The 25648-nt window shown below is 37.9% G+C and overlaps 1 protein-coding gene across 1 annotated transcript in view; it reads left to right on the plus strand.

The window, feature by feature from the left end:
• Positions 1-25648, plus strand: part of ERO1B (endoplasmic reticulum oxidoreductase 1 beta) — a 66782-nt gene that overhangs the window by 16515 nt on the left and 24619 nt on the right. The window contains exons 3-6 of the mRNA XM_030812642.1: positions 11726-11809; positions 13136-13177; positions 15324-15406; positions 21978-22051. Of these exons, the coding sequence (XP_030668502.1) occupies positions 11726-11809; positions 13136-13177; positions 15324-15406; positions 21978-22051 (283 nt within the window). The remainder of the gene's footprint in view (positions 1-11725; positions 11810-13135; positions 13178-15323; positions 15407-21977; positions 22052-25648) is intronic.

Below are 25648 nucleotides of genomic sequence, written 5' to 3' on the forward strand. Positions count from 1 at the left end.
TGTGCTCTTGATTTTTAATAAGAATGATGTATATTTCTTAACATGATGATTTCAGTCCTAACATCAGCATAACTAACATGTCTTGCATATGGGGAAACACTAGAGGAATTCTCACTTAGGTCAGGAACCAAGGCAAGGATACCCACTATCTCTATTAACTGTTGGATATACTACCCAGCACAGTCAAATAAGAAAAAAACAACTATCCAGTGTGATGGCTCTGATTTAAAAAAAAAAGAAAAAAAATAACTAGAGCCATAAAATTTTATTTTATTTTATTTTTGTATAAATTTAAGGGGTACAAGTGTAGTTTTGTTACATGGATATATTGCCTAGTGGTGAAGCCTGGGCTTTTAATGGAACCATCACCCGAATAGTGTGCATTGTACCCCTTATAAAATATCTCATCCATTACTCCCCTCCCACCGTTCTTTTTTTTGGAGACAGTCTCACCTTTGTTGCCCAAGCTGGAGTGCTGTGGTGTGATCTTGACTCACTGCAATCTCTACTTCCTGGGTTCAAGTGATTCTCCTGCCTCAGGTCTCCCAAGTAGCTGGGACTACAGGTGTGTGCCACCATGCCTGGCTAATTTTTATATTTATAGTAGAGATGGGTTTCACCATGTTGGCCAGGTTGGTCTTGAACTCCTGATCTCAAGTGATCTGCCCACCTTGGCCTCTCAAAGTGCTAGGATGATATGCATGAGCCACCATGCCTGGCCCACCCCACCCTTCTGAGTCTCCAGTGACTATTACTCCACATTCTATGCCCATGTGTACACATTATTTACCTCCTACTAATAAGTGACAATGGAGAGGCATACAGATTTTAAAGGAATAGGTATAACTATTTCCATTTATAAATGAAAAAAGTTGTCTGGGCATGGTGGCTTCTGCCTGTAATCCCGGCACGTTGGGAGGCTGAGGCAAGTGGCTCAGTTGAGGCCAGGAGTTCGAGACTAGCCTGGTCAACATGGCAAAACCCTGTCTCCACTAAAAATACAAAAAACTAGCTGGGCATGGTGGCATGTGCCTGTAATCCCAGCTTCTGGTTGGGAAGCAGGCAGAGGCATGAGAATTGCTTCAACCCAGGAGGTAGAGGTTGCAGTGAACCAAGATCATGCCACTGCACTCTAGCCTGGGTGACAGTGAGACTCTGTCTCAAAAATAAAAAAAATATAGGTAACATGAAAAAAGTTATATGTAAAAAATGCAAAAGAATAATCAAAACATATATTAATATAGCAAGCCATAAACTTGATATACAAAGAATCAATATCTTCATAAATGTAAATAATAACCATTTAGAAGTTATAACAAAAAGGAAATTACCATTTACATTAGCAATGAAGCCAGGCATGGTGGTGCATGCCTGTAGTCCCAGCTACTTGGGAGACTTAGCTGGAAGTATCGCTTGAGCCCAGGAGGTCGAGACAAGCCTAGGCAACATAGCGATACTACTGACTCAAAAAAAAAAAAAAAAAAAAAGCCAACAAAATAAAACAAAAAATATATTAGCGATAAAACAGATAAGATACATAGGAATAAGTACATCAACAAGTATGCAAAACCTAAAGGAGGAAAGCTTTAAAACATTCTTGAAAGACACAAAAGTAGATTTGAACAAATGGAAAGATATCCTTTGTAGCCTAACAATTTTAATTCTCCTCCTAGTTAATATGTAAATTCAATGTGATCCTAATAAAAATACTGAATTTTGGCCTGGCGCAGTGGATCACACATGTAATCCCAGCACTTTGGGAGCCGAGGTGGATGGATCACTTGAGGTCAGGAGTTTGAGACCCGCCTGGCCAACCTGGTGAAACCCAATCTCTACTAAAAATACAAAAAATTAGCCAGGCGTGGTGGAGTGTGCTTGTAATCCCAGCTACTTGGGAGTCTGAGGTGGGAGAATCTTTTGAACCTGGGAGGTGGAGGTTGCTGTGAGCCGAGATCATGCCACTGCACTCCAGGCTGGGTGACAGAGCAAGACTTCATCTCAAAAAAAAAAAAAAAAAAAAAAACTGAAGTTTTTGTTTATTTTCCTGGAGCTAGACAAGTTGTCACAGGTTAGGTTCTCTGGGAAGCATATGCTGAGACAGTGATAAGTGTACAAGAGCTTAGTTAGGGACTACTCTTGGGACCAACAGTTTGGGGAAGGCAGGGAATCAGGATTGGGCAAAGGGAGATGTCAGGCTGTGATGCAGCCTCAGTGGAAACCTCAGGTAAGCCTGTGGGGAATTCTTAAGATGGAATAACCCTTCCGAGTTAGTCGTCCCCATTTGGGGTGAGAAGTCTAGGCCTTTATATCTCTCCATCAGTTGGTCATTGGATGAAGGCCACCAGGGGAAATAAGGATCCAATCTTGGGTAAGGTGGTTCTTTCCACCCGAGGTTGTCTACCTGCAACATTTCCACAACTGAGGTAATTATAACCCCTTTATTCTTGAAGGGTGATCTGAGTAGTATGTTACAGTGTCTACCACAGTCCACTCCTTGCACCATGTATCTCTGTTGCTGAATTAAAAAATTAGCTTTAAATTTAGCAGCTTAAAACAACAGGGCTCGGCATGGTGGCTCACACTCGTAATCCCAGCACTTTGGGAGGCTGAGGCTAGTGGATCATTTGAGGTCAGGAGTTCAAGACCAGCCTGGCCAACATGGTGAAACCCCATCTCTACTAAAAATACAAAAAAAAATTAGTCAGGCAGTAATGACATGCAACTGTAATCCTAGCTACTTGGGAGGCTGAGGCAGGAGAATAACTTGAGCCTGGGAGGCAGAGGTTGTGGTGAACTGAGATTGCACCACTGCACTCCAGCCTGGGCGACAGAGTGAGACCCTGTCTCAAAAAAACAAATAAAAAAAGACTGAAAAGATGCCATTTCAGGAAGACCTAAAGAGTGTGAGAAGGCAAGCAATGTGGATATCTGGGGAAAGAGCATTTTTGTATGAGGTAAGGATCCAGCTTCATTCCTGTGAATGTGAATATCCAGTTTTCCCAACACTTTATCAAAGAGACTGTCCTTTCCCTGTTGTGTGTTCTTGGCATTTTTGTCAAAAATCAATTGACCATACATACTTGGGATTCTTAGGTTTATTTCTGGGCTTCCTAACTTGTTCCATTGGTTGATGTGTCTATTTTTATGCCAGTACCATGCTGTTTTGATTACAGTAGCTTGTAATATATTTTGAAATCACAGTGTGCAATGAGTCCACCTTTGGCTTTTTGCTCATGATTCCTTTGGCTATTCAGAGTCATTTCTGGTTCCATACAAATTTTAGGATTGTTCTTTTTTTGTTTGTTTGTTTTTGTTTTTGTTTTTGTTTTTGTTTTTTTTTTTTTTTGAGGCAGAGTCTTGCTCTGTTGCCTGGGCTGGAGTGCAGTGGCACAATCATAGCTCACTGTAGCCTTGAAAACCTTGTACTGACCTCAACTTACCCTCCCACCTCTGCTTCCTAAAGTGCTGGGATTACAGATGTGAGCTGCTGTGCCTGGCCGGATTGTTTTTTATATATCTGTAAAAAAATGATACAGGAATTTTGATAGGAATTATATTGAATCTGTAGATCACTTTAGGTGAGATGGACATTTTAACAATTTAATTCTTCCAATCAGTGAATATGGGATATCTTTCCACTTATTTATGTCTTCAGTTTCTTTCATTAGCGTTTTAGTTTTTAGTGCGTAGATCTTTCACCTCCTTGGTTAAAGTTACAACTATTTCATTTCTTGATGTTATTGTAAATATGATTGTTTTCTCAATTTTTGGGGGGATTGTTCATTGTTAGTGTATAGAAATGCCATGGACTATTTGTATGCTGACATTGTAACCTGCAGCTTTGCAGAATTTATCACCAGTTTATTACTAGATTTTTCGGTGGAGTCTTTAAAGTTTTCTGTCTATGAGATCATGTCATCAGCAAACAGACATTTTCATTTCTTTTTCTATATAGATGTCTTTTATTTCTTTTTCTTGCCTTATTGCTCTGCCTAGAACTTCCAATACTATGTTGAATAGAAGTGGCGAGAGTGGGCATTCTTGTCTTGTTTGTAATCTTAGAGGAAAAGCTTTTCAGTTTTCACCACTGAGTATGATGTTAGCTGTGGGTATATGACCTTTATTATGCTGGGGTACATTTTTTCCATACCTTATTTTTTGGGGGTAGTTTTTTATCATGAAAGGATGTTGAATTTTGTTATATGTTTTTTCTGCATCTATCAATAATCATGTGGCTTTTGTCTTTAATTTTCATAATGTGTATTATTTTTATTGATTTGTGTATGTCAAACTACTCTTGCATCTCTGGGATAAATCTCACTTGATCATGGTGAATGATCTTTTTAATATGCTGTTGGATTTGGTTCACTAATATTTTATTAAGGATTTTTGCATTTTTTTTCATCAGGGCTGTTGGCCTGTAGTTTACTTTTTTTTTTTTTTTGGTAGTGTCTTTGTCTGACTTCAAAATCAGGGTAAATACTGGCTTTCTAAAATGAGTTTGGAAGTATTACCTTCTCTTCAACTTTTTTGAAAAGTTTAAGGATTGATTGCTATTCTTTATATGTTTGGTAGAATTCAGCAGCGAAGCCATGAGGTCCTGATCTTTCTTTTTTTTTTGAGACCAAGTCTTGCTCTGTCGCCCAGGCTGGAGTGCAGTGGCGCGATCTCGGCTCATTGCAACCTCCATCTCCTGGGTTCAAGTGATTCTCCTGCCTCAGCCTCTCAAGTAGCTGGGATTATAGGCCCATGCCACCATACCCAGCTAATTTTTGTATTTTTAATAGAGACAGGGTTTCACCATGTTGTCCAGGCTGGTCTTGAACTCCTGACCTGACCTCAGGTGATCCACCTGCCTTAGCTTCCCAAAGTGCTGAGATTACAGGCATAAGCCACTGTGCCCAGCGCCTGGTCTTTCTTTGATAAGATATTGAATCGGTCTCCTTAATTATTATTGGCCTATTCAGATTTTCATTACTTCTTTACTCTGGCTTTGGTAGGCTGCATGTTTCTAGTAATATCTTCATTTCTTCTAGGTTATCCAATTTATTGGAATATAGTCGTGATTAGTAGTCTCTTTTTCTTTGATATCAGTTGTAATGTCTCCTCTTTAATTCTGATTTTGTTGGCATCTTCTCTTTTTCTTTGTTAGTCTAGCTAAAGGTTTGTCTATTTTGTTTATCTTAAAAAAAAAACTTTGGTTTCATTGATTACTGATTTCTAGTTTCATGTTAGTGTGGTCAGAAAAGATACTTCATATGATTTCAGTGTTCTTAAATTTGTTAAGACTTGTTTTGTGGCCTAACATGTTCTATCCTGGAGAATTCCATATGCACTGAGAAGAATGTATATTCTGTTACTGTTGTATGGAATATTTTGTAAATATCTGGTAGGGCCATTTGGTCTAAAGTGTAGTTCAAGTCCAGTGTTTGGACTTGAATGTTGGACTAGATGATCTAATGTTGAAAGTGGAGTATTGAAGTCTTATTGTATTGCAGTTTATCTCTCTCTTCAAAGCTATTAATATTTGCTTTACATATTTACCTTTTCTGAAGTTGGGTGCATATATATTTAGTTTTTGTCACTTCTTGATAAATTGACCCCCTTATCATTTTAAATGACCTTCTTTATCTTTTTTTACATGTTTGACTTAAAGTCTATTTTGTCTGACATATGGATAGCTACCCCTGCTCTTTTGGTTTCTAGTTGCATAGAACATCTTTTTCTATCTTTTCAGTCTGTGTGTGTCCTTAGAGGGTGAAGCAAGTCTTTTATAAGCAGCATATAGTTAGGTTTTATTTTTTAACCCATTCAGCCACTTGATGTCTTCTGATTGGATAATTTAATCCATTTGCATTCAAAGTAATCATTGATAGGTAAGGACTTACTATTGCCATTCTGTTAATTGCTTTTTTTGTTAATCTGTAATTCCTTTGTTCTCTCCTCCTCTGTTGCTGTTTTCCTTCGTGGTTTGATGATTTTTTTGTAATGGTGTGCCTTGAATCTTTTATCTTTTCTGCAACTACTAAAGGTTTTTGCTTTGTAGTTACCATGAGACCTACATACATCTTGTGTTAGTAGCAGGCTGTTTTCAGCTGATACTGACTTAACTTTGATCACTTGCATAAATGCTATACTTTTACTCACCTCCCTGCCCCAATTTGTTTTTAAGGACATGTCTTATATCTTGTATAGTTTGTATAGTGCATTATAGCTATAGTTATTTATTTTTAATATTTTGTCTTTTAACTTTCCTATTAGAGATATAATTGATATTTACACCACCAGTACAGTATAATAGTGTTCTGAGTTTGACTGTATGCTTACTTTTCTAGTGAGTTTTATGTTTTCTAATTTATTTATTTATTTATATTTGAGATGGAGTCTCGCTCTATCACCCAGGCTGGAGTGCAGTGGCACAATCTTAGCTCACTGCAACCTCCGCCTCCCAAGTTCAAGTGATTCTCCTGACTCGGCTTCCTGAGTAGCTGGGATTACAGGTGCTCACCAGCACACCCAGCTAATTTTTGTACTTTTTTAGTAGAGACGAGGTTTCACCATGTTGGTCACGTTGGTCTCGAACTTCTGGCCTCAAGTGATCCACCCGCTTCGGCCTCCCAAGTTGTTGGGATTACAGGTGTAAGCCCCTGTGCCCGGCCGTTTTCATATATTTTTAATATTGCTAGTTGGCAGCATTTTTCTTCAGCTTAAAGGATCCTTTTAGCATTTCTCATAAGGCAGGTCTAGTGGTGATAAATTTCCTTACATTTTGTCTGAGAAAGTTTTTATTTCCCCTTTTATTTTTGAAGAACAGGATCACTGGATACAGTATTTTTGGTTGATAATTTTTTTTCTTCCTTTTCTTTCGGCTTTTTGAATCTAACATTCCACTCCTTTCTGGCCTACAAGGTTTCTGTTGAAAATTTTGCCTATAATTTATTGGAAGTTCCCTTGTTTGTAACAACTCACTTTTCCCTTGCAGCTTTCAATATTTTCTCTGTCTTTAACTTTTGACAATTTGATAATAATGTCTCTTGGTGTGTGAGTCTCTTCAGATTCCTCCTATCAAGTTTTCATTGAACTTCCTGGATCTGGCTGGGTTTTTTTTTTTTTTTTTTTGCTTCGTTTTTTCATTTTTTTCTTTCTCTTTCTCTCTTTCTGCCCTCCTTTCTTTCTTTCATCATAAGCAAGCTAACAGGAGGGATCTGGCTTTCTGTTTCCTTCCCCAGACTTGGGAAGTGTTCTGCCACTTTTTCTTTGAATTTTTTTTTTGTCCCTTTTTTTCTTCTCCTTCTGGTACTCTGATAATGTGTATAATTCTGCTTGGTGGTATCCTAGGAGTCCCTTAGGCTGTCTTCACTCTTTTTCATTCTTTTTTCTTTTTGTTCCTCAGATTGGATGATTTCCAGTGAACTGTCTTCAGGTTTGCTAATCCTTTCTTCTGCTTGATCTAGTCTGCTGTTGGACCCCCTCTATTGAATTATTTTAGTTTGGCTATTGTGTTCTTCAGCTCAATGATTTCTGTTTGATATTTTAAAAATATTTTCTACCTCTTTGTTGACATTCTCAGTTTGTTCATGCATCACACTCCTTACCTCAGTGAGCATCTTTATGACTCCTCCTAAATGTCCTGTTAGGTAAATCACGTATCTTCATTTCAGTAGGGTTGGCTTCTAATTGAGGTTGTCTTGTTCTTTTTTTTTTTTTTTTTTTTTGGAGCATATTTCCCTATTCTTCATTTTTCTTAACTTAAGGTGCATAGAATGCTGTCCCTTCTGTTTAGGCTTGAGGAGGTTTATTCTTTATTTGCTGCGTAGGCTCCTAGATACTGGATTGTTAGAAGCCAAAGCTGCAGGGAGTTGCTGGAAAGGCTGCCAAGATTTTGGCTTGAGGAACTGGAATAATGGAGTTGCTGTTTACACAGATGATGAGTATTACTAGAAGGAGTAATTATTCATTTTTCTGAACTCTATTGGTTTCTGTGTATTATATAAAAGAACTACCTTCTCTAGTCTTGTTAGACTGGTCTTACCTAGCAGGTGTTTCTTCCCAATCAGCTTGGGCAGTATTCTAGTTCCGCAAAACTTTGTGCTTGTCCAGCCTGCCGTCTTTGTTCTTAGTGGCCTCCAAGAAATTAGAGTCAAGTTGTACTATTGGCTTGAGAGAGGTGGTATAGAAGCCATTCCCTTTGGATATAACTAGAGATATTGGGATGTTAGATGTGTGCTTTGGTTTCTTCTTTCCTTGCAGAGAAGCTGAAAGCCAGAGTTTATCTCCCACTGATTCTGCTCTGCACCAAAGAGAGCGTCTGAGGCAGATGCCTGTCTTCTTGATCTAACTGCTGACTTTTAACTTGAAGGAGATAGCTGCTGTTTGTTCTCCGTGGTCTAGGAGACTCAGGAGTGTAGGGCTTCATCAACTCCCAGAGCTAGGTGATTTAGCAGCCTATCCCTCCAGTGAAGGCTATAAAAGTTGGGGTTCTCGATGTGTTCAAAAACTATTTTCATGGAGAGTTTGAAGACCTGGAATTATTGCCAGAGCCTGCAGGGAAAAAGGTGCAGGCAGCCCACTCTACTTTTTGGGCCAGCAGGTCTCATGCCCCCCTAGCAGGGGGAGACTTCTGATCTGCAGCTATTACTGAAGCATGCCAGGAGAAAGGCACAGGGAGTGCTGACTTTCCTTTTCAGGAATGGGGAGGTCCCCCGCCTCCTTCCATTGAGAGATTGTGGGAGTTTATCTCTAGAGCACGTGGAGGCAGAAGGCATGAGAAGTGCTGTCCCTTCCATTCGTGGTGGCAGAGATTTCAGAGCTGGGATTGTGTCTGGAGCAAGCCAGGGAAGGAGGTGCAGAGAGTGCTCACTCTCCTGTTCAAGCAAGAAGTCTCACATGCACCTTGCAGGGGTAACCTTTTGGTCTGGAGTTCCCTGAAGCAAGCCAGGGAAGAAGACACAGGGAATGTCCCCTTCTCTTTCTTGTCATGGAGAGGTCCCCTTGCCTCCTTCTAATGAGAGGTTGCAGAAACTTATCTCAGGAGCAAGCCAGGGAAGAAAGCACAGAGAGTGCTGTTCCTCCTGTTCTTGCTGGCAGAGGCCTCCAACCTTTTTCCAAGGAGAGAGTGGATGGCTGGGATTAGCGCCTGAAGTAAGCCAGGGGAAGAAGGCACATAGAGTGCTGTCCCTTCTATTTAGGCTCAAGGGTGTTTATTCTTTATTTGCTATATGGGTTCCCAGATACTGGCTTGTTAGAGGCCAGAGCCTCAGGGAGTTGCTGGAAAAGTTGCCAAGATTTTTGGCTTGAGGAACTAGAATAATGGAGTTGCTTTTTACTCAGATGGTGAGAATTACTAGAAGGAGGAGGTGCAGTTTGGGATATGTTAATTTTGAGGTACCTATGAATGCCTTGTCCAGGAAGAGATAATCCAGGAAGCAGATGGGTATACAGGCCAGAAGCTCAAGGGAGGTGTCCAGGCTGAGAACTTGCAGTCCCCAAATGTGCCATGCTGTTTTAAGATTCTTCGTTTATGCACATCATGCCCCACTGCCTATAAATCTCCCTCAAACACTTCTAGTCATACCCATTTTACATATTACCAAAAGTCAGAGTTGATCACCCTCTCCTCTATGTTGCCAATCTACCTATTTTGGCCGCCTTCTCTGTAATATAGATATTGTTTACTTAACCATATTAATTAGGTGTCTACTATGTATTATACCACTGTTCTAAGCACTAAGGATAAGATGATGCAAAATTCTGATCCTTATGATGGTGGGAGGCTCAGACAATAAGCAGAGATAAGTGCCATAAAAGAATGTAAAACAGTACGTTGGGATAGAGGTTAGATACTGAGCACTACTTTAGCGAGCCTGGCCGGGAATGGTCTCTCTGCTTAGGTGTGATATGTGAGAGAGACTTGAATGAGGTAAGAGTAAGCCGTCATAAGATCTGGAGGAACAATAATATAGGCAGAGAGGACAGCAAATATAAAGACCTTGAGGCCGGGCATGGTGGCTCACACCTATAATCTCAACACTGGGAGTCTGAGGTGGGTGGATGGCTTGAGCCCAGGAATTCCAGCCCAACCTGGGAAACATAGTGAGACCTTGTCTCTACCTTAAAAAAAAAAAAAAAAAAAAAAAAATTAGCCAGGTGTGGTGGTACATCCGTGGTCCCAGCTACTTGGGAGGCTGAGGTACAAAGATCGCTTGAACCCAGGAGTTCGAGGCTGCAGTGAGCCAGGTTCGTGCCACTGCACTCCAGCCTGGGTAACAGAGCAAGACTCTGTCTCAAAAAAGAAAAAAAAAAAAAAGATAAAGACCAGCCAGGCACGGTGGTTCATGCCTCTAATCCCAGCACTTTGGGAGGCCAAGGCAGGCGGGTCACCTGAGGTCAGGAGTTAGAAACCAGGCTGGCCAACATGGCGAAACCCTGTCTCTACTAAAAATACAAAAATTAGCCAGGCGTGGTGGTGGGTGCCTGTAATCCCAGCTACTTGGGAGGCTGAGGCAGGAGAATCGCTTGAACCCAGGAGGTAGAGGTTGCAGTGAGCCAAGATTGCACCATTGCACTCCAGCCTGGGTGACAGAGCGAGACTTTGTCTCAAAAAATAAAAAAAAATAAAGACCTTGAGACATAGGGAGCATGGTAGGTTCCCAGCAAGGCCAGTGTGGCCAGAGGAGCATAATAGAAGTGGTCAGAGAGGTAGGCCAGAGGCCAGGTTATGGAGGGCCTTGTGGAGCTTGCTGCAGAGTTTATAAACTCTAAGGGTGATGGGAAGCCACAGGAAGGTTTTGAGGAGGGATTGATATGACCTGATTTGTTTTAAATAGATAACTGTAGTTGCTATATGGAAATAGAAGTAGAAGCAGGGAGACTCTTGCAGTAGTGTAGGCAAGAGGTAGGTGGTGAAAAATGGAAAAATGAATTGTTTGATGGGGAACAAGAAAAGGGAGGAAAGAGAATAAAACCTAGATTTTGGCATAGGCAGTCTGCAAGTCCTATTGAATTACTGTCTTCCTGTAATGTGTAGAATAGGAAAATCCAGAGTTTTTACCATGGTTAAAATGTCCTGCATGATCTGTCCCTTGTTTACCTCCATCCTCGTTCTCTGCCACCCTCCACCTTCTACATTAAACGTCAGCCCAACTGGTGTTTTTTAGTTCACACAACTGTCCAGGCTTTTTATTGCCTTATCCAAATGCACACTTCCTCCATCCTAAAATATTACCGCCTCAGAGGCCTCCATCCACCAGCCCCACTATGAAAATTCTCTGGATATTTTTTGTAGCCCTGACTACAACTCGTACTAAACATACAAATATTTAATTTGTTTCCTTCAATAGATGTTTAAGTTCCAGAGGGACAGGGGAGTTCTTTTTCTGTCCGTTTTTTTCCCCCAGAGCCTACCCAGTGCCTGACACATAGTGTATGCTCAGTTCTTATTTGTTGAATAAATGGGTGCACGAGAGAACTCTCATTAATAAGATAACATTAGGAGGCTGGAAGACATTAAAGTAGTTCTAAATGCTTTCTCTGTCACCCAGGCTGCAGTGCAATGGCATGATCTAGCTCATTGCAGTCATTTTAAATTCTGAACCATATAGGTGCCACGAGGATAGGAAGTATTCCCTCTTATTCACCACCATGTCACTGGTGCCCAACACAATGACACTTTGAGAGCATCCCATAACTATAATATGAGTTTACTAACTTTGTTCTTTCTTTCAAGGTTAATCTGAAGCGACCTTGTCCTTTCTGGGCAGAAGATGGCCACTGTTCAATAAAAGACTGTCATGTGGAGCCCTGTCCAGAGGTATAATAAATAAAATAACAGGGCAAAGCCAATTTTCTCTTGGAGTTTTAGAAAAGCATAACCTCTATTTTATTTCAGGCTAATGGCAATGGATTTGGATGTGTCAGCAAATTCATATGCTCTCAGCTCTCTCCTTTAGAACCAGATTATTGAAGATTCTATACTTGACACCAAAATGGGTTTGAAGACACTTGTATCCAGTGATACTGGTGATCGAATATGGAAATATAGTCTTATTCTAAAATGGAAGAAAAATCAGAGGCCTGTTCTAGGATTGGATCTACAGTTGTCTTTTATTTCATGCTTTATTGAATCAGCATCTTGCTTCATAGGAAAAAAAACAAAATAAAAACAAGCTACTGGACCCTATATTTCAAATTTATAGTGATTTAATTGGGGAAGTTTCAGGCTTGGAATTAGATTTTCACTTGGCCTTGCTACATTTACATTTTTTTAAAAAAACCTATACTTAATACCAAGAGAATGCTACATTTTAGATTTTGATTTTTGTTATCTAACATAATTAATTATAGTCCTCTCCTTCAACAGTAATTAGTTGTAAGCTTTGTTTTCCTTTCACTTTCTGCTTTTCTTACCTAATCAGTTAGTCTAGTTTGTTGTCCTTAAAAATCCGTACCAATGTCCTTCCTAAAGGGAAAATTCTTTAAAAATTTATAATATTCAGTTTCCTTTAAGAATACAATATGTATTAAGTATTTTGTTTAAAGTTCTGTTTGATAAACCAGTTGTAATAATTCAGATACATTTATTAAAGCCTAACACTAATTATTGGCCTTGTGAAAAAGAATGTTCCAGCTACATGCAGTTCTCCCATTGGTAAACCCTAGATTAGATTGGTAAACTCTAGGTTAGATCATGTGGGCCAAAAAAAGCTTTCTAGGAATCCAAAATTGCCTACACTTTATTAGAGCAGAAGTTAAAATTGCACATAATACATTGCAAATAATTTTGAACTTTTAAAACTTTCTTTTCTATGGTAACAAAGTTTGTGGAAGAAATGATTATCAGTGTTTTCAACCTAAATTATATAAACTATAAAAAATACTGCAGTAGGAGTTATTAGAGCTGCTTTTGGCTTTCTTACTTTGTGTATGTCATTCAGTTTTCTATACTTTGATTTATAAGTCTGTATATTGGGATAACACTTTGAGATAGTGTGAAAACAGAATTTGAGTGAGTGTATATTTGCCACTCATAGAATAAAATGCTTGATGAATTAGAGCAATGCATTGAGAATTTGTGAAGAAATTCCAAAAAAAAATAAAGATCACTTAAAAAATTTTTTGTTTTTCTTGGTTTTTTAAGAGTAAAATTCCGGTTGGAATAAAAGCTGGGCATTCTAATAAGGTAAGTCCCTCCTCTTCCTTGAGTGTTTCTGCTTTACATTGTGAAACTTACCATTTACTGACTGACAGTGGCTGTAATAAAGAACCACGTTATGCTTTGTTGGGAATGGAGACATTTTGCCTCAAAATTCCAAATCCCTAACTTTTGCATCAAGCAGATAGGTTGTACATTCCTAGATTCTTTTGAAATTACTTCAGTACTGTTTTTGGAATCTCTGGAACAACTATTAAATGTAACTATAGTGTCAGATCCCCTAGTCAGCAGGTGTTTTATCACATAGCTATTTTTAGTCTTTTGTTTCAGCTAGTTAGCCTGGCAGGTTCAGAATTGTATTGTATAGAGTAAATAATTATCAAGATATTTTGGGCAGAGTACTTTCAAATGGTATTAAGATACTCATTTTTAATGATTGTTCTTGTCCTCTTATGAGAGTATTATAATTTATTTTGCCACTGATATGTTTTTAGATAACTGTTTATTTCCTGTTTTTCACTACTGCGCATCCATAATAAAGATCATCATACCCTCTCTCTCTGTCTCCTTCTTGTGCCTCCTTTGCATTTTCTTCTTGCTCTCTCTCCCATGTAATCTTTTGTTTTTACTTTATTGTATTTATTTTTGCTTCAGCTCTGAAATAAATAAAACCATATAAAAGCAGTTGAAACCCCCTCAGCTCTTTCCCAGTTCATTCTACTTCCTTCCTCCCAGAGCAAACCATTTTTCTGAAGTATCCTTCTGTGATTTTATATTCTTATTGCAGGTGTATCTACAAGTAATATATTTTACACTTTTATTGCATGTGTATCCACAAGTAATATGTAATTTATTGTGTGTAAAAATTTTTTTAATTTAAATAATATTAAATAATATTTTTGTATTTCTTTAGGTTACAAACTTTTTTTCAGTTTGTGCTTTTACTCAGTCTTACGCTTTTGAAATTTCCTCTGTTGGTATGTGTGGATTTTGTTCATCATCTTAATAGCTGTAGTCAGTTGTATGACTATAACACATATTAGCCATTCCTCTATTGATGGACATTTCAGTTGTTCCCAATTTTTGGCTATTTCAAACAGTAATGCACTAGCATTTTTGTCCTTTGTCTCATTGTGCACACATGTAAGAGTTTCTCTAGGTCTACATGTAAAGGCAGGATTGCTGAACCATAAGGCGTGCCTATCTCAACATTACAAATAATACCAAATAATTTTCCAAGGCAGTTGTACCTTTTTAAAAAAGTGGTTGCCCTGGGATATGGTCTCACTAGTGGGACTGCAGGTTCAAAGGTTTGGGCATTTTGCAAACGTGTGTGTGTATGTGTGTGTGTGTGTGTGTGTGTATATATATATATATATATATATGTACGTGTGTATATATATGTATGTATGTATATATATGTGTGTGTATATATAACTTTTGTATAAAAACCCTCTTTGGAACTAAATTTGACCATATATATATATATATATATATACACACACACACACACGCACACACAAACACACGTTTGCTATATATATATATAGAGAGAGAGAGAGAGAGAGAGTGTGTCAAATTTACTTCCCAAGAGGGTTGTTTTTTCATTTGATATCACCAACACATCAGTGCTAATTGTTAACTTTTATTTTTAAATTTTTATTTTTTGTTTTGAGACAGAGTCTTGCTCTGTAATGCAGGCTGGAGTGCAGTGGCGTGATCTCAGCTTACTTCAACCTCCATCTCCCAGGTTCAAGCAATTCTTCTGCCTCAGCCTCTCCCGAGTAGCTGGGATTACAGGCGTGTGCCACCACACTCGGATAATTTTTGTATTTTTAGTAGAGATGGGGTTTCACCATGTTGACCAGGCTGGTCTTGAACTCCTGACCTCAAGTGATCCCCCCGCCTTGGCCTCGCAAAGTCCTGATTACAGACGTGAACCACCGCATCCAGTCTAATCGTTAAATTTTAATATGTTGTTGATGGAAATAATATTTAGTTGGTGGAAATTTCTGCCTCATTTTCATTTGTATTTCTTACATATGATAGGGATTTTTATAATGGAATGTATCTATATTTAGTGTATATCATTATTGACTGATTATTCTGCCAATAGAAACTGAAATAAAGAATAAGGTAATAATTTTTACTAAATTTATGAACTTCTTTGCAGTACTTGAAAATGGCAAACAATACCAAAGAATTAGAAGATTGTGAGCAAGCTAATAAACTGGGAGCAATTAACAGCACATTAAGGCAAGTTTTATTTTGGTAGTATTAAGAAAATATTGTCTTATTGATATCAAGAATCAATTTTTTTATGATTTTGGTAAAACATTTTTGTACCCATTAAAGTTTTAACTAATATATTTTTAAAAGGAAGAAAAAGTTTTTATCCTAAATAATTTATTTATTTTATTTTTTTTTGAGACGGAGTCTTGCTCTATCGCCCAGGCTGGAGTGCAGTGGCACGATCTCGGCTCACTGCAAGCTCCGCCTCCCAGGTTCACGCCATTCTCCTGCCTCAGCCTCCCGAGTAGCTGGGACTACAGGCACCTGCCACCACACCCGGCTAATTTTTTTGTATTTTTAGTAGGGACGGGGTTTCACCGTGTTAGCCAGGATGGTCTCGATCTCCTGACCTCGTGATCCGCCAGCCTCGGCCTCCCAATCTTTATCCTAAATTTCATAATAGCTTTGCCTCTTCTTGGCTGATTTATCCTTAAATTTCTAGAATGTGTCATCCATAGTAAATCTTTTAAAAAGTAGAAATTTACAAGATTGTTCAGCTAACAGGGTTTATGGATCCATTTTTCCTGATTACTATGGAAGAAGGGGCTTGAACTCCTGAATCTTTTTAAATAGTGATTGAGTCTGGATGTTACATTTTGAATGATAAAAGTTATTAGCCTGTTAAATTTCATAGATTTTTTTCTGTTAACTTTTCCTTATTTGTTCTAAACAGAAACCAGCATAAACAATATATAAATGGCCTCAAATTGTGTAGTATAAAATGACTAGACATAATCCGTAGTTGGGAATGAGATATTTCAGAAATTCCTTTACATTCCCATTTGATTAGATTTGCATTTATGAGCCGGGCATGGTGGCTCATGCCTGTAATCCCAGCACTTTGGGAGGCTGAAGTGGGCAGATCACCTGAGGTCAGGAGTTTAAGACTAGCCTGGCCAACATGGTGAAACCCCGTCTCTACTAAAAATACAAAAATTAGCCGGGCGTGGTGGCGGGTGCCTATAATCCCAGCTACCTGGGAGGCTGAGGCAGGAGAATTGCTTGAACATGGGAGGTGGAGGTTGCAGTGAGCTGAGATCACACCATTGCACTCTGGCCTGGGTGACAAGAGCGAGACTCTGTCTCAAAAAATAAAGATTTGTATTTATGTACCATAATTGCTAATGACTCAGTATAAGTTACCAATTTTATTGAAGACAAAATTTAATATAGGAAAATAAAAGATAATAAACACCCACATATATATCCTCCATTTCAAATAAATAATCCTCCATTCCAAGTAAATAAATATTAACATTTTTTGCCATATGTTTTAAGGAACAAGAAACATCACAGATAAATTTAAAATCCCTTATGCTCTACTCCCTAGTCCAGTAGAGGTAACTATTATCATGAATTTGGTGGTGTATATCCAGTCTGTTTTTGTTTTTGTATATTTATATGTATAAATAAGATAGTTTTGTGTATATGGTTTTATTTTTCTTTTATATAAATGATATATTTAACATTCTGCAACTTTTTTCATTGTACATTTTGCTTTCTAGATCTGTCCATGTTGAAACACAGATTTATTCTTTGATGAATGATTTTCATCATATAAATGTACCATATTTTACTCAGCTATTCTCCTATTGATGGATGTTTAGCTATTTCCAATTATTTACTTTTACAAACATGCCACCTTGAGCATTCCCAAATTTTTTTTCATATTAGAAGTAAAATTGTTGAATCTTAGGATTGTCTTTTTATACCCATTCTTGGTATTGCCTGATGACAATATCAAGTACTTGGTGTGAATGTATACTGACTCCAGTGCTGACAGCTTGTATCATTCTCTGCATCCTTAACAAAAGTTGATAATGTTTGATGAGTGTGAAATAGTACCTCATTTTTATTTTATACTTCGTAATTACTAGTGGATTTGAGCATTTCTTATTTATTGTATATGTGAGTTTCTTATTCATTCAACAAATGAATGTCTACAATGTGCCAAGCACTGTTCTAGGGTAGTAGGAATCCAGTAGTGTAACTGATAAAATTTCTGCCCTCACGTAACTTGATACTTGTCAGAGGAAATAACACGACAAACAAGTAAAATATATGAGAAATAAGTAAGTAAAATGATGATGAATGCTAGGGAAGACAGGCAGGGAAGAACAAAGAGAGCTAGGAGTGAGAGAGTGGCACTGTTTTAAATTGGGTGGTCCGAGAAGACCTAAGTGATAATACGACATTTGAACAAATTGCTGAAGAAGGTGAAGGCATGAGTCATACTATGGTTGGCTGGGGGATGAGCATTCCAGGTATATATAAATGTTAGCTGAAAACCCCCATGGCAGGATCGTGCCTAGACTTAAACACAATAAGACCAATGTAACTGGAGCACAATGATCAAGGGCAAAGTAGCAGAAGACAAGGTCAAAAGATGCTAGGGATGGGGCAGAGGTGGGGTGGATAGAGATCTTGTAGAGCCTTGAAAGCAATTATAATGAGTATTTGCTTTTAGACTGGGTGGAATAAAAGTCACGGGGAGGTTTTGAACAGAGGAGTTAAGGGCATGTGTTGAGGGAGCCTGATATGTTGCAGAAGCCTTATTACGTGATTATTGTAGTAATCCAAATAAGACATTATGGTGATTTAAACCAGGGTGATAGCAGTGGAAATGATGAGAAGCGGTCAGATTCTGGATGTATTTTGAAGATAAAGCTAACAGGATTTGCTGCAGTATTGGATATGTGGTATTGAGAAGATATGAGCTTTTGGATGACTACAAGATTTGGAATTATAAAAATGGAGTTGCCATTTACTGACCTGTGGACAGCTGCAGGAGGAGCAAGTCTGATACAAAGTTATAGTCAAATTTGGATTTGTTAAGTTTGAGCTGCCTGTGAGATATTCACTTGGAGATTTCAGGTAGGCAGTTGGATATACAAATCTGAATTAGGGGAGAGGTCTGGAAGTCAGTCAGTGGATAGATGGTGTTTAGCAGCCATAAACCTGAATGAGATCACCAAGGAGAGAGTGTAAATAGAGGAATGATCTAGGGACTAGGCTTAAGTCATTACAAGATTTTGGGGTAAATTGCCAGTTTATATTCTTTGTCATTTTTTTCCCCATTGGGTTGGATTTTAAAATTATTACTGATTTGTAAGCATTCTTTATATAATGTGATAATTCTTTGTTGGCTGTGTTGTTAGGACTTGTCCTTTAATTTTGCTTATAGTTTTTTGTTGTTGAACAGAAATTATTCTTTAAACTTAAAAAATTTAAGCATAATACACATACGGTAGAGTAGAAAATTCTTAAGTGTAAAGGTCAATTTAACTTTACAAAGTGAACCCAACCCTATAGCCACCATCCAGAGCATTATACTTGCTGTCAGATTACCATGTGTACTTTCCTAGTCATTATCACCTTCCAGAGTTAACCGTGATTTTGAGATACTGACAGAGATTGGTTTTGTTTATAAATAGAATGATATAGAACATATTCTTTTGTATCTGGCTTCTTTTTGTTAACATGTGTCTGAGATTCATTCATGTTTTTGGGCATAGTAATGTTTAATTCTTTTTTATTGGCACATAGTATTCTATAGTAAGAATGTGCCATGTTTCCATTCTGCTCTTGATAGCTTATACTTTGGGGCCATTTCAGAAATATTTTGGTGGATACAGTTGGACATGGTGGCTCATGCCTGTAATCCTGGTACTTTGGGAGGCCAAGGCAGGAGGATTGTGTGAAGCCAGGAGTTCAAGATCAGCCTGGACAACAAGTGAGATCCTGTCTCTACAAAAAAATTAAAAACAAAAAATAGCCAGGTGCAGTGGCATGGGCCTATAGTCCCAGCTACTTGAGAGGCTGAGGCAGGAGGATCACTTTGAGGTCATGAGTTTGAGACTGCAATGAGCTATGATTGTGTCACTGTACTCCCCAGCCTGAGTGACAAAGTGAGACACTATCTGTAAAAAAATAAAAAATAAATTTGATGCATACATATGTATATTTTTATGGAGAATATACCTAGGAATGAGATTAGGTACTGCGAAATTGTTTTCTAAAATTGCTACCAAATTATATTGCTACTAGCAGTGTATCAGTTATCTGTTCTACAACGTCTCCAGTGATTGGTACTATGGGTTTTAAACAGCTTTACTTTGAGGTATAATGAAATATGATACACTGCACATAGAGTATACAGTTTGATGTTTTGACATGTGTCCACCCATATAACATCATCACAATTAAGATACCATAGGCTGGGTGTGGTGGCTCATGCCTATAATCCTAGCACTTTGGGAGGCTGAGGCGGGGGGATCATGTGAGGCCAGGAGTTCGAGACCAACCTGGCCAACATGGTGAAAATACTACTTAAATACTACTAAAAATAAAAAAATTAGCCAGGTGTGGTGGCAGATGCCTATAATCCCAGCTACTCAGGAGGGTGAGGCAGGAGAATCACTTGAACCCAGGAGGCAGAGGTTGCGGTGAGCCAAGATCGTGCCACTACACTCCAGCCTGGGTGACAGGGTAAAACTGTGTCTCAAAATATAGACTGGGCATGGTGACTCACACCTGTAATCCCAGCACTTTGGGAGGCCAAGACAAGCAGATCACTTGAGCCCAGGAGTTTGATATCAGCCTGGGCAATGGAGCGAGACCCTGTCTGTACAAAAATAAATAAATAAATAAATCAGCTGGATGTGTTGGCATGTGTCTGTAGTTCGAGTTACTTGGGAGGCTGAGGGTAGAAGGATCACTTGATCCCAGAAGGTCAAGGCTATAGTGAGCTATGATGTCAGTGCACTCCAGCCTGGGTGCGGTGAGACCCAGTCTCAAAATATATATATATACATATATATGTATATATGTATACACACACATATATGTATATATGTATACACACACATATATGTATATATGTACACACACACACATATATGTATATATGTATACACACACATATATACGTATATACGTATATACGTATATACACACATGTATATATGTATACACACATATGTGTGTGTATACATATATACATATATGTGTGTGTGTGTACATATATACATATATTTATCACTCCCAGAAAGTTTCTCATTCCCTATTCCATCTTTTATGCTCCTCATTTCCCAGTTTGAAGAGTACTACTTTAACCTCGGGACACTATCTTGAAAGGAAGTGCTGAGTTAAGCCTGAGAAATTCTCGTGCAAATAGTGTTGCATCCATCTTCAAACTGACGTTTAGAAAAGCTGAAGTAGATAACCTCTGAGGTCCCTTCTAACTCATTTATAAATCAAACCAAACCAGCTTTATTAGCATTAGATGCACGTTCAATGTTTTTTCGGGCTTAGGCATGGATTTACTGTGGTTTTAGGCAGGGGTTAGCTGAAAGAATCAGCAAAGCCTCTTCAAATGAGGATGCTCAAAGAAGAAAGTTCCTGAAAGTCAGTCATATTGTTAACAAGAAAATAGGAATTTATATCACTATTGATTTGTTCTTCACTACTTTCAACATAAGATCTATCTTATTAAACACAAGTTTAGTTAACGTCATTTTAGCTGTAATTAGGCATTATTGTTTATGGCATCACGTATTTCAGTTCAGTCAACTATGATACAATATTTTTGTTAATTTTTATTGTATTCCATAGGGAAAAAAATTCCACAGTAAGTTGAACTGGAAAAATGTATTGATAAAGTTGATGTAGTACAGCCAAGCTTATACGCTTCTTTGTAGTGGCTTCTCAAATACCAAACAAATTCTTGATTATGACAGTACCACATTTAGGAATTACCTGATTTTTACCTTTATATACCTGATTAATACAGTTTTTTGTACCTTTTTTTTTCCTTTTGTGTTATGAATAAAGAGGGTAGCAAAATGATGCCTGTCTGATAGATCCTACCATCATGAGTATTCAGTACAGAAAAGGCCTGAATATAGGTTCGAGTTAATGTAGATCAAAGTTGATTTCAATGAATGTAGTTGTTCCTTATCAGTTCTTCAAGTTAGAAATCTTGATCATGGATTGTGTTAAATGTTAACTAGGCTGTGAAATGAATGATACACCATGATAAAAGTGGCATTGTTGTAACCAGTGAATACCACATTGGATGGGAGATTATAGAAATACAGTTATTGGTATTTTAGATCTTGTAAGTATAGAAGCAATTTAAATTAAAAGAATTCTGAAAGTAAGTTTAATTACTTCAGGAAAAAATACATTTAACATTTTAATTTCTAAGTTAATTGAAAAGTTTAGCTTGAGTTTTGTGTTTAACTACGTTATATGTATTTATAAGTTAATTTCTAGTCAAAATAATTATTGACTAGTCCTAATAATTCAGTGTAGTTAAGAAATATAAATTACTCAAGGAAATTAATATATATATATATATTTTCATATAACTTGTTTTTTATCATTCCTTCATGTAATCACTAATAGCAGAATTGTGACATCATCTAATCTTTAACTGACCTCAGAGTATCTATTTTAATTACACTAGAATACAGTGTTAAAATTTTCAGCTCCAAATTTAATAATTATTCTTTTTTATTCCTCCTTCCTATAGTAATCAAAGCAAAGAAGCTTTCATTGACTGGGCAAGATATGATGATTCACGGGATCACTTTTGTGAACTTGATGGTAATGCAATAAACTATTATAATTATTTTAACTTTAACCCTTTTATAAGACATTTTAATCAATGAAAATATAAACTGAATTATAGCTTCAGTACTGAATTTTGCTATGTAGACCTTATTATTCATAATGGCATTTATTGAGAGCCTATGTTACAGGCCCTGTGTTAAGTGCCTTCAATACATTCTTTCTGGTCTTTGCAGCTACCTTCATAAGTGTGTATTATTTCATATCTGAGAAAACTGAGTCTGAAAAAGACTAAATAACTTGCCCAAGATCACACAATAGCAAGAGGCTGAGGCAGGATTTGATCCCATATCCAAATCCAAAACCTGTATTCTTTCCATTATGATACACCATCTGCCATGGACCTTCAATTGAAGCCACTTAGTTACAGATCTGTGAACATTTTGTAAAAATATTTATACTGGAATTTGCTAGAGGTCTTAACAAACTCAGGTAGAGATGCTTTCTAATGCTGGGGAGGACTCTAATTCGACTTCTCCACAGCCCTTTTTCCAAGAGTCCCCTGGAATGGTAGAAAGACTGGACACTCTCCACCAGAGTAACTACCACTTCTCTTAACAGAAGGTAATTGCAGTGACTCAAAATTTTTTATCTGTAGGATAATATTCCCAAAGAATTGTGCTGAGTAGGCATAAATCATTCATTTGGTTTCTCTTCACGTTTTTCCTTGGTATTGTTACATTTTTCATAGTGGAAAAGAATTTGGGGATTAAGTATGCATAGTTGGAAATAGTAGTTCTTTAGAACTTTTCAAGCATCTAGAGTGATCTGCATTCTGAAGTTTTAAAAAAGATTCACAGGTAGAATTGTGCTATAAATCCAGCCCATAGCGGAGTAAGTTAGAGTGAGCTTCTACGATAGTATGGTAAACTGAGAATAATACTGGGAGATGGAATGTTATCTTGGCTTATATGGTTTCAGTAAGGAAATTTTAAAGGAATCTGAGTGAGGTTATACTAAGGGGTAATTAATGAAGTATCTGTCCTCTCTATGATATAGAGAATTGGTAAAAGTCTTATCAAAGCAAGCCATTGAACCTCTCCTTACTCTCGCATTTGCTCTTTGGTTGCCATTTATATTTGAGTGCTTAACACTCATAGTCATTTATTTCTAAATTGTCCATTTACCTATTCTTTGATTAAAGTATAAATAATAGTGCTTATTTAATAGGTTTTCAGATTAATAATTTGTGTGAATATATATTACTCTTATGGTAAATAGGTATTTAATAAAAATACTTAATTGCAGGAAGTACTTGCTATAAATAAATTGATATGTAGATTACCTGCCATCAGTATAAACAGTGTTAACTATTTTTTTTTTTTGAGACAGAGTCTCACTCTGTCACCCAGGCTGGAGTGCAGTGGCGTGATCTCGGCTCACTGCAAGCTCCGTCTCCCAGGTTCACGCCATTCTCCTGCCTCAGCCTCCCGAGTAGCTGGGACTACAGATGCCCGCCACCATGCCCAGCTAATTTTTTGTATTTTTAGTAGAGACGGGATTTCACCGTGTTAGCCAGGATAGTCTCAATCTCCTGACCTCGTGATCCGCCTGCCTCGGCCTCCCAAAGTGCTGGGATTACAGGCTTGAGCCACTGCGCCCGGCTGTGTTAACTATTTTTTAAAATATTAGTTTCTTAAATTGTAAAAAATAAGGAATATTTTTTAAGAATGTATATGAAATCATCCCCTTAAGATTTCCAAGATTATATTTAAAATCAGTTATTTTTATATTATAAAACCATGGTACCTACTAATTGGTTTACCATGACTCTTCTGAGTTGTAATGTTCATATATATTCCAATGGTTTATATGCAGTTTGTTCTTGTTTTGTTTTGTTTTGAGATGGAGTCTCACTCTGTTGCCCAGGCTGAAGTGCAGTGGCACACTGCAACCTCTGCCTCCTGGGTTCAAGCAATTCTCCTGCCTCAGCCTCCCTAGTGGCTGGGATTACAGGCGTGCACCACCATGCACAGCTGATTTTTTTTTTATTTTTAGTAGAGACAGGGTTTCACCATGTTGACCAGGCTGGTCTCGAACTCCTGACCTCAGGTGATCCGCCTGCCTTGGCCTCCCACAGTGCTGGGATTACAGGCATCAGCCACCGTGCCTGGCCTATAGTAGTTTTTAAAATTACTGTCAGGGTAGCTTTAGAATCATTGTTTAGTTAATTGCTGTTTCCCAAATTCAGTGGATTAAAACAAAAATATAAAGAATATTCACCCAGTTTACTAGGGAATATATCCATATACCCATTTCCTGCTGTTTTGTTGTTGATAATGACTTCATTTGCATGGAAGATGATCCCTATAGATCAAATAGTAGTTTTTAAAATAATTTAGTAATTTAATATCCTTTAGGGTAAACTGCTTTCCCTACCACTCTTTTGTTGTTGTTACTGTCTTTATCATGGCTTGCTTCTTGTTCATGTTTCTCCTCAAATCACTTTATCAGAAAAGCCTGCTCTCATCTCGCTATATAAGATAGTAGCCACTATCACTCCCTGTCCCTTTGCTTTGATGGCCCCCACCCTGCCCAAGCACTAACAACTGTCTGGCAGTATATGGCATATTATTGAGTGTATCGGTTTCTTGTCAGTCTTCCCCAGCTAGATTGTGAGCTATTTGAGGGCAAGGGCTTTGTTTTTGGTTCACTAATGTATCCCTGGTGTCTAGAATGGTGCCTGGACGTGGTAGATGCTTAGTAAATACTTGCTGAATTAACTGGTTGGTTCATAAAAAGCCTAAATAGCATGATAGATTTTTAGTTTTATTTTTTCCCTTAAAATATATTCATTAATAAATTTAATATTTAAAACAGTAGTTTCCAAATCTGGTTGTGTATCAAAATTTTTTGAGAGCTTTATAAACTGTAGCTTCTCCTTGACTGTAAATCATGTTTTAACAGTGAGTTAGTAGCAGTTTGGGGTAGGGTTGGTGATGGAGGGCTTTAAGCTTAATCCTGAGTCTATAATACAGTCAGTATTTTTTTATCTGTGACCATAGCAAAGAGCTTGCACACTAAGTTGTCTTGTATGCTACCATTAATGTTTAAGAGATATATGAGTTAGGAAGTAGGGAGGAAAGTTTAACATCCTAGAAAATGTGGTATGACCCCATAACTCTATTAAATTAGGACAGTGGAAAGGAAATTCAGTTAGAAAAAAATCGTATACTGGAGGCCGGGCACGGTGGCCCATGCCTGTAATCCCAGCACTTTGGGAGGCCAAGGCAGGTGAATCACCTGAAGTTAGGAGTTTGAGACTGGCTTGGCCAACATGGCGAAACCCTGCCTCTACTAATAATACAAAAACTAGCCAGGCGTGGTGGTACATGTCTGTAGTCCCAGCTACATGGGAGGCTGAGGCAGGAGAATTGCTTGAACCCGGCAGGCAGAGGTTGCAGTGAGCTGAGACCATGCCATTGCACTCCCTGCTGCGCAACAGAGTGAGACTCATCGCAAAAAAAAAAGTATACTTGCAGAGGAAGTAACACTAGTTCAACTGCATGAATTCCAAGAATAAGGAATTACGAAGCTGCTTTGTAGAGGCAGAAAGAAGATAAAACTTTTGTG

The sequence above is a fragment of the Nomascus leucogenys genome, chromosome 5 (genome assembly GCF_006542625.1).
Source record: "Nomascus leucogenys isolate Asia chromosome 5, Asia_NLE_v1, whole genome shotgun sequence".
NCBI classification, from domain to species: domain Eukaryota; kingdom Metazoa; phylum Chordata; class Mammalia; order Primates; family Hylobatidae; genus Nomascus; species Nomascus leucogenys.